At 40.2% G+C, this 12878-nt stretch overlaps 1 protein-coding gene across 2 annotated transcripts; it reads left to right on the top strand.

Moving 5' to 3' along the window:
- The first annotated feature begins 5130 nt into the window (after positions 1 to 5130).
- bmp2b (bone morphogenetic protein 2b) lies at positions 5131 to 11128 on the top strand. 2 transcript variants are annotated; one of them, XM_027031541.3, is made up of 3 exons: positions 5131 to 5483; positions 6271 to 6641; positions 8819 to 11128. In XM_027031541.3, the coding sequence occupies exons 2-3, from the start codon at positions 6284 to 6286 to the stop codon at positions 9709 to 9711; spliced, it is 1251 nt and encodes a 416-aa protein (XP_026887342.2). In that variant the 5' UTR covers positions 5131 to 5483; positions 6271 to 6283; the 3' UTR covers positions 9712 to 11128. The 2 variants fall into 2 exon arrangements, with proteins under 2 accessions (XP_026887342.2, XP_026887421.2); XM_027031620.3 differs by lacking the exon at positions 5131 to 5483 and having other exon boundaries at positions 5493 to 6641.
- Positions 11129 to 12878: the final 1750 nt, after the last annotated feature.

The raw sequence follows: 12878 nt of genomic DNA, 5'->3' as shown, positions 1-12878 counted from the left end.
CAGGCAGGCTAATACTGTAGTCTAACAGCCAGGGGAGCCACTAGACCTAATATAATGGAGCATGTGCGCAAGAAAAATGTTTCCATGCCCCACTGTAATCATGGGGGTAAAAAGTTGTACGAAAGCCATATTGCTTTACATTTTAACCTGAATTGTTGAGCAGAACAGTAGCACCTTGCAAGTTCACTACAGATTCTATATTTCCCATAATTATTCAGCATCTTTCCAAAGGCTTGACTTGGTAACACTTTCAGGCAGAGCCAGTTTCTCTGTTCACTATACGGGGCTAGCAGTAGAAATATAGCTATGCTAGAATTTAATAGCAAGCCACACAGGAGAAAAAGTAATGATAATGCAAACATTTTATCACTAGCTACATATAACCAAAACATTAAACTTACCAAAAACACATATTAGACCACTAAAGCAAAGGAATATGTTATGTTAGCAAAAGAGGACACTGCTAACTACATAACAAAAGTTTATAAAATCAGAAATATAGCCAGCAAACCAGCAATATATATATATATATATATATATATATATATATATATATATATATATATATATATATTTAAACTTGTGTTATATCTATCTAGCATGAACTGATAATGCAAAAACAAAATCACATAATTCACACATAGATTTATGTGAAACCTACACATGTATCAATATCATTAAAATGAAATGTAAATTATTACACAAAGATTATCCTTTTCTCACAGCAGAAGTGAGAGGGCACTCAAAAAATGAGTTGGGCTCAGGAATGATAAGAGAAGAAGAACGGAGAGAAACAGTGAAAGCAGAACAGGTAGAAGCAGTAAGGGACAAGGGAAAGGAGCACCAGAAAAGGGAGGAGTGGGGCGTTTTAAAAAAAAACATGCACAATTCTGCCCCGCCAGATGACTGGCAAAGAATAGGGTTTGGCTGTGCTACCGTAATTCTGTGTGTGCACCAGTACAGCAGGTAATCTAGAAACACCACTCCTAACAGCGTTTAGGTTGCTGTAGTCTAACAGTTGAATTTACAGAGAAAGCCAAATGAATGTTTGCACACTTCTTAATCCTCAAACTAAACCATTATGTGCCACATGAAGCCTTAAGGTTACAGCGCACAGGGGAGAAATATATAGCAGCGTTCTTGGCCAAGTGGAGTGGATGACATTGCCCACTATTACACCCTCAGGAAAGTGCCTGAGTGTAATAAATTTTCCCACAAGTGCATATCATTATTTGTGTGTGTGTGTGTGTGTGTGTGTGTGTGTGTGTGTGTGTGTGTGTGTGTGTGTGTGTGTGTGTGTGTGTGTGTAAACATGCACATGCAGTTCATGTGTCGTGGACACCATGAATCAGAAAATCATGCCTGTCAACTGTGTAACCCCTTGGCTCCACTACCTCTACATATCTGTGCATTCATGCTTGAGGTAGTGTTGCTATTTTGAAGGGCTATTCTACATAAGAGTGACTTGGCTATTGTAATAAGCATCCATGAAGTGGGCCACAGGGCCTCATTCCACTATTATTGAATTATGCTTTATTGCAGTACAGGTTTCTGACCCAGCAAGACTGTTTTATTTATTTATTCAGTATAACTGCTACATGTATTATAAGTGCTACATCCCGGGATCTGAGAGGGTCTGCGTGAGACTGAGCAGCAATAGCTTTCTTGATGAATGATGGAATGTGTACCACACAGCCAAACAACTGTTAGCACAGTGTAAGAGGGCTCAGTCTGCAGAGTCATCTCCATGTCTTGCTCTCAGACTGTCTTGCCCTGTGGAATGCAAGCGTTGACAGGAGTGCTACTCAGCCTGTTGGAGGATATAGCAGAGGAGCACTGGCTCTCTGATAGGAACATAATAATACCTACTCTTCATCAGCTGCCTACGCCGTGCAATAACACACAGCTCGATTCAGCCATGGAGACAGATCACTGACAAAAGCCTGTGTTATCCTCTGACAGAGGTCTGGGCTTCAGACAGAAGAGTTTGGAACTGAAACCTCATATTAGTTGCATGCACATAGCTTAGCCCAAAAGTTATGTCGAAATAGCCATGTTGATTCTACTCAAAGGAACCAAAATCCCTTTGTGGTTGTGCCATGTTTTGGTAACATACTGGTAGCCAACCAAACTTTGAATTTTTCTCATGGAACCAAAATGAGGCAGCCAATAGGAAACACTGCTACCGATCATGTGAATGGATGCATTTTTGGAAGTGGAATGCTCCTTATAGTTCCTGGTTTCATGGAATGGGCTTGTTTTAGCTTTGAGGAAAAGATGTGGTTTTCAAACATCACAGCAGCACTGTATTTGCCGTTCTTTTTTCCATGCCATCAGTGGAAGTGCTATTGCAGTTCATTGCTGAAATCCAGTAGAAGACCAGATAGACCTGTTGTTTATTGTATAGGGTTTTTCTGATTATATATTCAGGCTACATCAGTATAACGCAAGTAAGTACAGTAGGGGGTGTTACTAATGGGGTGTTATTCTCTGTAACGGTATACTGTTTTTAAATAAATCAAAGATAAAACATGAAATATTATAATATATGCAAAAAGGTTGATAAGAAAAATGCATATTTATAAGAATTACATGTGTGTTCAACATAGGCCTATCCAAATATAGACCATGTTCAGTTGAAAATGTGTATGGGTAGACAGCAGAACTCTTTACTCAAAGAGTGCATAATCAGAGTTTCTACAGTGCTTTTCATTCAAAAAGACTTTTTGACTTAATAACATTTCTAAGCTCAAAGGCTTACAAAGCTTTACAGAGTATATCTTTAAATCTAAGCATTGCCATATACAATAGTAACGATGTTACAAAATATTTAATACGAATATTTAGTTAATTTTCCAATAGGGCTAAATCAGGCTTGTCACTATGATTCACTGTCCCTTTTTTTTTGGGGCTGCCTTTTAAATTTCATAGGAAATGATGGTCAAAGTCCAGTGATCTCATAGCTATGGAATAAAGATCCTGTATTGCAAAGTACTGTGCACAAAAAATCCTCTAAATGGGTCAGTTTCTCTTCTGGCATTATATCTAAGACAGATAAAGGTGTTCACCTGGTATACTGCCTAGGACTCAGTGCAGCTTGCCATTAAGCAATGCTAACAGATTAGTTTATGAACAAATAAAAGACTAGCCAGATAACATTTTATCCAATCATTAAATAATTACATCAAGTACAAATTCATGAGATAATGACTTTAAGTCTTATAATGGGTTATCAAAGCGGTATTAAAACACATGCATTTACACATGCACACACATACCACCCTCCCCACACAGGCAAAGACACACACACACACACACACAGACACACACACACACACACACACACACACACACACACACATACACACACACAAAAGTAGACCCTGTGGACACATACACATTTTCTTCTTGAGGGCTTGACCCATGCCAGCAGACAATAAAGGAAAGATAAACATTCTTTTCACTCTCCCTAATCCCCTTGTTTTTGGTAATTAAGGCTACTTAACACATATTGTGCAATGTTATCCCTAAATCTAAACCACCTTTGGCCAGGCGACTGTTTAGAGCACCAAGTTCATGACCTGATGTTTTCACAACAACCAGCCGATAAACAGACAACAAAATGCCCTACTGGAAAACCGATCAGACCAATAACTGCATTGTAAGTTTGAAAAGATCTTCTATGCATATGTGTGCGTCAATGAAACTTTAGATATGACACTGATTTCTGCATCTCATTGTGCCTTTATATTTAATTGGGTGTGTAGTCTCGAGCAACTGTTGCTCAGTATGTACTGAAACTGATTATTTCCAGTAGTAATTTCATTACTGCAGTTCAAAGTGATCAACTTATCAGTGCATTAAGCATGCTTCAGACATTAAAGACTGTGGCACAGAGCAGCATCACTTCGAGAACGGAATGCATCAGTGTATTTTAATTGCTAAGTGGATGATCCTGGGCTTATCCCTCATAAGATGTTATTGTCTTGGAAGCAGACAAAGATATCTTTTGATCTCAATAGAGCTTAATCTGTTGCTATCTCTCCCAACCCAATGAGCCAACTGCTTTTGTCAAAACAAGCCTGCCATCATCATGTAATTGAAATGAATACCTGTAATCAATAAGTTGTTTTTTTTTTGTATGCTGATTGCTCCAACATAAATGCTGTTTACCTAGCACATAGTCATGTATGTTTTCAACAGCTTAAGACTTTCTGCCTTACTACTAAACTTGCCACTGCGCCTATTCTATGTGTCATAATATTCTATGCACAATTAGAATATGAACCTAGAAACCTTTGAATTATGGAAACTCCAGTACTGAGAAGAATGGAGGAAGTGACAATCCTGAATGTTGCTGAATACTTTTACAGGGGGGGGGGTCTACATTTCCCAGATCTGTCAGTGAATTTCAATCTAGTCTGAAGACACAATTTTCTTGAACCGAAATTATAGGTGGTCAAACTAGCTTGCTCATTTGCACTATTCGCAAGTCCTTTTCCTCTTGAATTACCAACCAGAAATAATAGTCCAGTAAAATAACGTCGCTAACAAACAGAGCGAGTAATACAAAACGATACACGCCTGGTGTTCTAGAGAAACTTCAAATCTAACACTGCCGGCTATAACGGTCGTTACGTTAACATTCTCTTGTCTGATTGGCTTAATCGTCGAACAGTGACGTGTGAATTTAAAACGTTTAATGTTTCTAGCTTCCTAACGCATTCTGTAAAGATTACGGAGCGGCTTTAGATAATACATCGTTTCTCGCAAACATTTTATCCTTATGCATTTGTAATATCAACATTTCCTTTTTCACCTTTATTATACCACCGTGCATAAATAAAGCAAACATGACACAAAGATGTTAAGATGACTCAAGAGTTCTAAATGGTGTTTGTTCAGTGTAAGTGAAAACAATTAGGTACTGCAACTTAGAAAAAAAAACCGCATTACAAAGATTTTCCTCTTTTTCTCCACAAGAAAGACTACAGTCGCAACCCTCTGGACGTCGAAGAGACTGTTTTTTACAAAGGACACATGATGACAGTGTTACGTTAAGTGACATCACTGAACGACAAAAAGTCCGGGGTCCGGGGAGCGCGCGCGCCAGTCCCTGCGGCTGAAGCAACAGCGCGCGGCACACACGGAGCTTGTTCCTCGGACTCTAAACAAAGTTCCACACTTCCCCGGGCGAACAGCTTACCTAAAAATGTCCAAGCAAGGAATCTTTCATTTTCACAAGTCACATTCGCGCGGACGTCTGCATTTGACTTGATAATCCTTTTTTACTACAAAAAATAACTTGATTTCCTAACCTATTCGACCTGCGTATTTAACGAGTATGAACAAGAAGAGGCGAGCTGGGTTGCGGCGATTGTCTCGAGAACGTTAAATATCAGTGTGGATTTAACATGAATTGATGAGGAATTTAAAGGACATTCCAGCTGGAATAACTACCGACCACAGCGCTTCCTTGTTTGGTAATGAAACGTTTTAACGAATTAGGCTGCTATTAGTGACGAAGTGACTGAGAATGTGTGAGGGACATTTTTATGTTTTTAAGATGCTTGAATATATCGATAATTGTTAAAACTTCTATTAGATACCACTTTATCTATTTGACATTTTATACTACAGGTGTTTGGCGTTGGTCGACCACCTGTAGCTCAAATTGTGTCTCTGTCTCTCACACACTCTCGCGGTCCTCTTATCCAGTGGTAAAGCTGGCACACGCGCTGAGACTGAAACCGCACCGAGTTTCAGCCCGTCCCTGTCGGTGCTCTTTTGAAGAGCTTCCTTTTATGCCTCACATGATCTAAAGGCAGAACATGCAGACATGCTACATTTCGTCTACACCCCCACCCGGACTCTGCCTCTCATCTCTGCTTAATTGCAGACTCAACGTCTGCTGTCTTCGAGACTCCTTTCTTTCTACTATTTCTTTGATTCTCCGCTTTCCCGTTTCATCCTCTTTTTGTCTGACATCCGCTGTAGTCTCTTGTCCGTGATAGTACATGTTTTAGTTCAGATCAATCTCTTATTGCGGTTATTATAGCCCGCGGGCGGGGATATTACCCCTAACCTTTTCGTCCCAAGCCTTAAAGCGCGATGTATAGCTTAAAACACCTTCAGATCTAAACATCTGCATCTTATCTTATGGGGAGAATAGGCTAGAGGTTTAATCAGGCTATAGATCTTACATGCATAGCACTGCTGCTGATGAGAGCTCGGGGCAGGAGCTCTGACACCTCTTCCCTCTTCCCGCAGGAACTGACTGATCATGGTCGCCGTGGTCCGCTCTCTCATGGTTCTGTTGCTTGGTCAGGTGTTGTTGGGAGGTGCAGTTGGACTCATTCCCGAAATTGACCGACGGAAATACAGCGAATCGGGGAAACAGACACCGGAGCAATCGGAAAGCTTCCTCAACGACTTCGAGCTTCGACTCTTAAATATGTTTGGACTGAAGCGGAGACCTACACCGAGCAAGTCAGCGGTGGTCCCACAGTATATGCTGGATCTTTACTATTTGCACTCTGAAAATGGTGACCAGAACATTAGGCGGCCAAGAAGTGCCATGGGAAAACACACGGACCGTGCAGCCAGCAGAGCGAACACAATCAGAAGTTTTCATCACGAAGGTAAGACGTCATTTTATCTGTAAAGCAGCGCATCTATATTTTCCTGTGCATGCACCGAAGTATTTGTGCAGTAAATTCTACTGTGTCGGAGGCTCTACGCTCTTTTAAAACCATTGATTTTCCGCCTTATATGTGAATAATTCCTCCTGATACAAGATGAAATTACACATTATGTAATTCATAAAGTGTGGAGCACATTAGGTAATTTCTAATGTGTGATGTACTCATTAGTAAGTATTACACTGGAGATTCTCAATTAAATAAGAAAAAACGCTATCTTGACTGTAACCTCTTGGAAAATAATCAATATAGTTTACATATGCTCAAAGAACATTTTTCCAGACACTGTGCTGCAGGCACGCCCTAGGAATCCTTGTATTATATAGTGGTAAAAGTCCATGATAGCATTTCCTTTGAGACTTATCAGCATAAACCTTTTAGCATAAACCTTTAAGCCAGCAGGAGGTATTTCTTCTTTTCTTTCAGCATCACGTTAGATATCACTTGTATATCTTTTCAAACTTTTTATAACTGTTCAAATCACCATACCAGTGATCTACATATAGGTAGCCTTTTCTGTTTATACGTGATTCTGTCTATTAAGCATATAGTTCAAAGAAGTAGTTCCTGAATTTACATTTCTTATTCTTATTTGTCTAAATTGAATGTAACAAATACTCTTATTCTGATTTAATGTTTGTGACCTTTTTGATAACTAACGAAGTAACCTGTATGAGTACTGGTAATGCGTTCATCCACGCTTGGTAGCACACCTTGAATAAGTAAAATTTATTTTATGTGAAATGTTTACCTGAGGAACTGCTTTTAAAATCCCAAACAAGTTATAAATTTAATGAACTATACACAGTATAAATGGCATATTAGTGTTTTTTTATGCCATCTGAATATTCATTTTGATGTGTTAATTGCCAGTCTGTAGTAAAAGAAAAGACACATGATGTTTTTAGAGGGGTGTTCAAAAGTGAGTCCTTAAGGTTTGTGGGAGGCCTCATACAGTGATGTGGATTCATGTGGATGACACTCAATGGTGGTGCTGACATAGTGCGAACTACAGCTTTGATCATTTGCCAGCATCTCAGTGGGAGGCTACACATATTCACTGTCAGAAATTCTTTTTCATTTATAATACACCAAGTTCTCTCATGCCACTGCTCCACATGGTTGGACCCAATGATTTGCATTTTTAAATTAGTACATTCAGGTCATGGAGTTCATTCGAGGTCATCTTATTTTAATAATAGGACACATTTTCACATTGTCAAATTGTGTCACCAAATTACATGTAATATAAATATAGATATAATTACATAGATTTCTGCCAAATCAATAGTTTATATGAGCTTTATTTGGTGTTAAATGTTTCATTCTGTTCTGTGTATCCATAACCATTAGTGACGGGAGGGTTGCACAGCCTGAATCATATGACTTGTCATTAGCTGTTGCCTCTTTGTTTTGGCATAACACACAAACAGAAATTAGGAATGTTGATACACTCATAACTGTGGCTGCCTGTTCCAGACAAGCCCAAACACGCTCACAGAGTTCCTCCCCCTCAGACAGGATAGAGAGAGAGAGAGAGAGAGAGAGAGAGAGAGAGAGAGAGAGAGAAAAGGCAAGGTGGAGGACAGAAAGAAAGAAAGCATGGAGGAAGGAGCAGTACTTTCCCACATCAAATGAAATATGCGTGTATTTTTAGGTGATTATAAAGCAGATAGGCTGGATTATGAAGAATGGAATTTCCAAAGCATCTCCTTTTTAAAGAGATTAAGTGTGCTTTGGTGTAAGATTGTCTTTTAGTCCTGTAAGAAAAAGACGGCTTTTCATGTGACGATTACAACCGTTTTTTAAATGGAGACTTTTAAAGCTTCCATGTTTTGCTTGAATACAACCACAACCACCACACTAAGTGCCTTTAATTGCAACACCTGGTCCAACTATCCCTTAAAGCAATCGTGGTTGACCGAGAAGGATCAGCCCTGTCAGGTTACAGCCATAGATTTAGAAAGTGATGACACTGAATTGTTCCTAAATTCTAGTAACCTTAACAATATAAACAGTTGTCTGTAACTGAACTAGATAACCACTGTGACTTCTTATAACAACTTATAACAAGTGACTACTTATAACAACTTATAACAAGTTATTTTTTCTTGCAGAGGCTTTGGAAACCCTGAGCAGCCTGAAAGAAAGGACTACACAGGAACTCTTCTTCAACCTCACATCCATACCAGTGAAGGAACTCATCACGGGCGCCGAGCTCCGCATCTTCCGACACCAGGTGCTCAGTGACTTGACAAAAAGCAACAGCAGCATCACGGGGGGCCTCCATCGCATTAATGTGTTTGAGGTGTTCAGGCCAGCCCAGTCAGCTTCTGAGGAGACTCTCACCAGGCTGCTGGACACTCGGCTGGTCCAGGACTCGCACTCGCGCTGGGAGAGCTTTGACGTGAGCTCGGCAGTGGCAGGCTGGGCGGCCCAATCGCACTCCAACCATGGTCTCCTGGTGGAGGTGGTCCACCCACCTGAGGCTGAGGATGTGAGGGAGACGGAGAGGATCCGGAGGAGGCATGTAAGGGTGAGCCGCTCCCTGCACAGGGATGGGGACTCATGGGCACAGGTGCGCCCACTACTGGTCACCTATGGCCATGATGGTCAGGGCATGGCTCTTCTGCGGTCACCCCGAGACAAGCGGCAGGTACGCCGTGGGCCCAAGCAGCGGCGTAAGCAGCCACAGCGCGCCAACTGTCGCCGGCACCCACTCTATGTGGACTTCAGTGAAGTGGGCTGGAACGAGTGGATCGTGGCACCACCTGGCTATCATGCCTTCTACTGCCATGGCGAGTGCCCATTCCCACTTTCAGACCACCTCAACTCCACGAACCACGCCATCGTGCAGACTCTGGTGAACTCCGTTAACTCCAACATCCCCCGGGCGTGCTGTGTGCCCACAGAGCTCAGTCCCATCTCTCTGCTCTATGTGGATGAGAATGAGAAAATAATTCTCAAGAACTATCAGGACATGGTTGTAGAGGGCTGTGGCTGTCGATAAGAGTCAAACTCCCAATGAAGACTTTTATTTATATGAAAGAACTTTCAAAGAGCTATTTTGGAGGAAAAAGTATATATATGATTATATTTATGTTGTCTGAAAAAAAATGGGAAAAATAAATATTTTAATGAGAGTGTTTTGCATTTTCAGTGGTTCTGAAGCTGTTTGTCCAATGTACATTTCAGTGCAATAGCACATGAAGTATGATGCTCAGATTTTTATATGTATTTTTTTCATCATAACCACTTTATTTGTAAATGAATTATTTGTATTTATTCTGAAAAAATATATGATCTTCTACCATTGTGGCCCTAAGGGTACATTATTTGAAAAAAAAAAAAATTATTTATTGAGTTCTGCTTTTATCTAATGTATCAAACAATATCAGTGCACCATGGGTAATTCTATAAGCACTGATTTCAGTAAGTAGTCCGTTAGCTTTAGAGCATCTTCTCCCATATTCAATGTTAAACTGTTCCATCAAAAGTGGTTAGATATATGTCATCCCTGCATCGTCCCTTTTTTGATTTTGAAATTGTCCTTTGACTGCCATCTCTGGGGCCTGTTTTTTTGTTTTGTTTTGTTTTGTTTTACTTTTGTTAATTAATCCTAGTCTGGGACTAAATTGTACTGTAGCTGGAGATTCCTTGTTGAAAATCCTTTTAGACTACAACTAGGCTTAAGGTATGTCTGGACAACTGGCCTTGCAAACTAGGTCAGGTTAACTCTAAATACCACACCCATTACATGTAGTTCTTTGATGTTCAGTTCAGTGGTATGTAAAATGTCCAAGTCCTCATGACAAAGGTGATCTATCATTCAGACAGTTAGAAATGTGGGCAGCAGATAGAGACACAGTGGAGCGTTAGCCATGTCATAAATGAGGCCTTCATTAATAATCCCATACACAAACAAATGAGAAGACTGGGCCTGCCACAAGTGTTCTCACTCTTGGCAGTATTCACATGTCATTATTTAATCAAATTGCTTGCATTTTTGACATAGAACAGAATGCTAAAAATATAACTGATTTACCAAAAAACAAACACAGAATCGCAACAGCAGCAAGTGTATGTGAAATGCAGGCATTTGTATTTTAGGTCATGAAGAACTGAATTAAACAGCTTTGGAGAAGGTTTAGCTTTTTAGAAGCAAGCTATAATTTGTCCATGCAAAACACAAAAATTGCAAACTGGGCCTAAATGGATGTTTAAACCTTTTTGCCCCAGGTTTAAAGTTTATTTAAATATGACAAATATTCACACAGGGTATTTTTCAGCCCTGAAATATGTTTTTTTTTTATATAGACCATAACTACTCTGGGGCCTTTGCAGTACAGGGCACCTTGATTTTGACATAATTATGTCTGTTTGCTCATTTCTTGCCAATGTGAAGTTTGCATTAAACATGGTATTTCTGTCCACATTGCTTTGTTATCGTATAGAGCCGACCACAGCACTGGGAAGGAAAAATAGTGTCCTCTGTGGTCTCCTCTCGTCAGATTTTATTCAGGTCCAGAAGGAAATGTTTTGCTCTAAAAACCTCAGAATGAAAGTCTTTAATGAAAATTACATTTCATGCAACAGTAAAAACTTACGTTACACCAATGAATCCAGTCCTCTCTGAGGGAAGCCATAGGAGAAACATGCTTTCAGAGGGTGTTCAATTTAATGGTTGGCCTTTACTGCACCGGGTCCATAAAGCTTTAATTGAGTTGTGTGGGAATATGACTCCCTTGCCATGTTTCACATTTAGTGGCCTATGTGATTCTCCTGGCCCCACTGTACTCCCACCCATCCACTCAGTGTACTGCCACACATTAAGTCGGTATTTCCCACCTTTCATGCGCCGACCCTGTCTGGTCATTGAAAATACCATTCAAGAGGTCAGGGTCGAGGGGTCAGAGTTACTCTATATAGTCCCAAAGGGCACAATCCTAAAACCCCTCACTTGTAACATTAGCAAAACAACTATTCTTCCCAAGGTGCCTCTTCATCTTTATGTACCACAGTGGAAGTTGAAGGTTTCTTAAACACAGTGATGAGAATATTTGTTGAAGGAGGGTAGCATGTACTTTCATAAAAACAGTTAGGTTACATGAATTCTTACAGCTAATGTTTGACATGTTCACTACAAAATCATCATGACTATAGAAGTTGGTTCTCCCACTTTCAAAACATCAATAAAGTCTATAAGATATACAACCATAAGGATTTCCACACATTGGATTAGCGTTGTTTGGGAATGATTCCGTTTGGAAAGAAACTGGAATTAGATTCGTCTCACAGTGCAAACCACACTGAAAGTATCTGTAGTTCCTCTTACTAGTATCATACAGCAGCAGAATCAGATTTCCAGATTTCTGGCGGTTGACATTCGGAAAGAATGCAGCATGTACCTTTGATGAATTTAACCCAACCAGTGCAGAATAAGACTTTTGGCCATGTGCCAAAGGGATGCCGGCATTCGGACTGGGTCCGTGGTTGAGCGTAAGGCCTTTGTTATCCCGCAGGGTGGTGCTAATTTGAGATGTGGTTTACTTTGCCTTTCTAAGTGTGCCTGTGTGCCTTTCTAGTGACGTCCAGTGTACTTGGAAATGTGGCATCTGTGAAGTAGCTCAAAACACATCAAAAGTCTTGTATCCACATTTTGGTAAGAGAGAGGAAAAATACACATGCAAATGACTTTTCCAGAGTGCCCGAAAGACCTAGAAACCATAGTTCTGATTCTTAAATCCTTTTAAAGAACACATTATTCTATTTGATTATTAGTTTTTATGTTGTGTGCAGGTGTGTGGGTGATAGGTTGCAGGGAGTGTTGTGTCTATATATTAGGACCAAGCTAAGGAAATGACTCAGTAGTATTTATGAAGTCTAGTGTTTATTTGTGCTTTTTCCACTTCTCATGTGGAACAGCAGATTATCCCTTCATCGAGACTTCACCTTTGAGCAGCAGATTCATGGCTTTTAGCTGGTGGCAGACAGAGCCAAAGCTTTTCCTGGTTCAGTTAAGCTGAAGCACAATGTCACTGGAAAATTCGAAGTCACCTGCTGCATTTTTGCTTCAGACACACTTCAAAATGATTTTTGGTTATGAGCCCAGGGCTGACCTCATAGCTGCATGACAGGTGTTGATGAGCTGAGGAAAGATGACTTGCAACAAATGCC

The sequence above is a fragment of the Electrophorus electricus genome, chromosome 7, assembly GCF_041902795.1.
Source record: "Electrophorus electricus isolate QZ-2024a chromosome 7, ASM4190279v1, whole genome shotgun sequence".
Lineage (NCBI taxonomy): Eukaryota > Metazoa > Chordata > Actinopteri > Gymnotiformes > Gymnotidae > Electrophorus > Electrophorus electricus.
Note: the sequence above shows the minus strand (reverse complement) of the source record. Positions and strands in the feature narration are given on the sequence as shown.

Coding starts and splice junctions, on each gene's coding strand:
- bmp2b (XM_027031541.3), top strand. CDS start 6,284: ATGGTCGCCGTGGTCCGCTCTCTCATGGTTCTGTTGCTTGGTCAGGTG. Junction 6,642..8,818: donor CAGAAGTTTTCATCACGAAG/GTAAGACGTCAT, acceptor TTTTTCTTGCAG/AGGCTTTGGAAACCCTGAGC.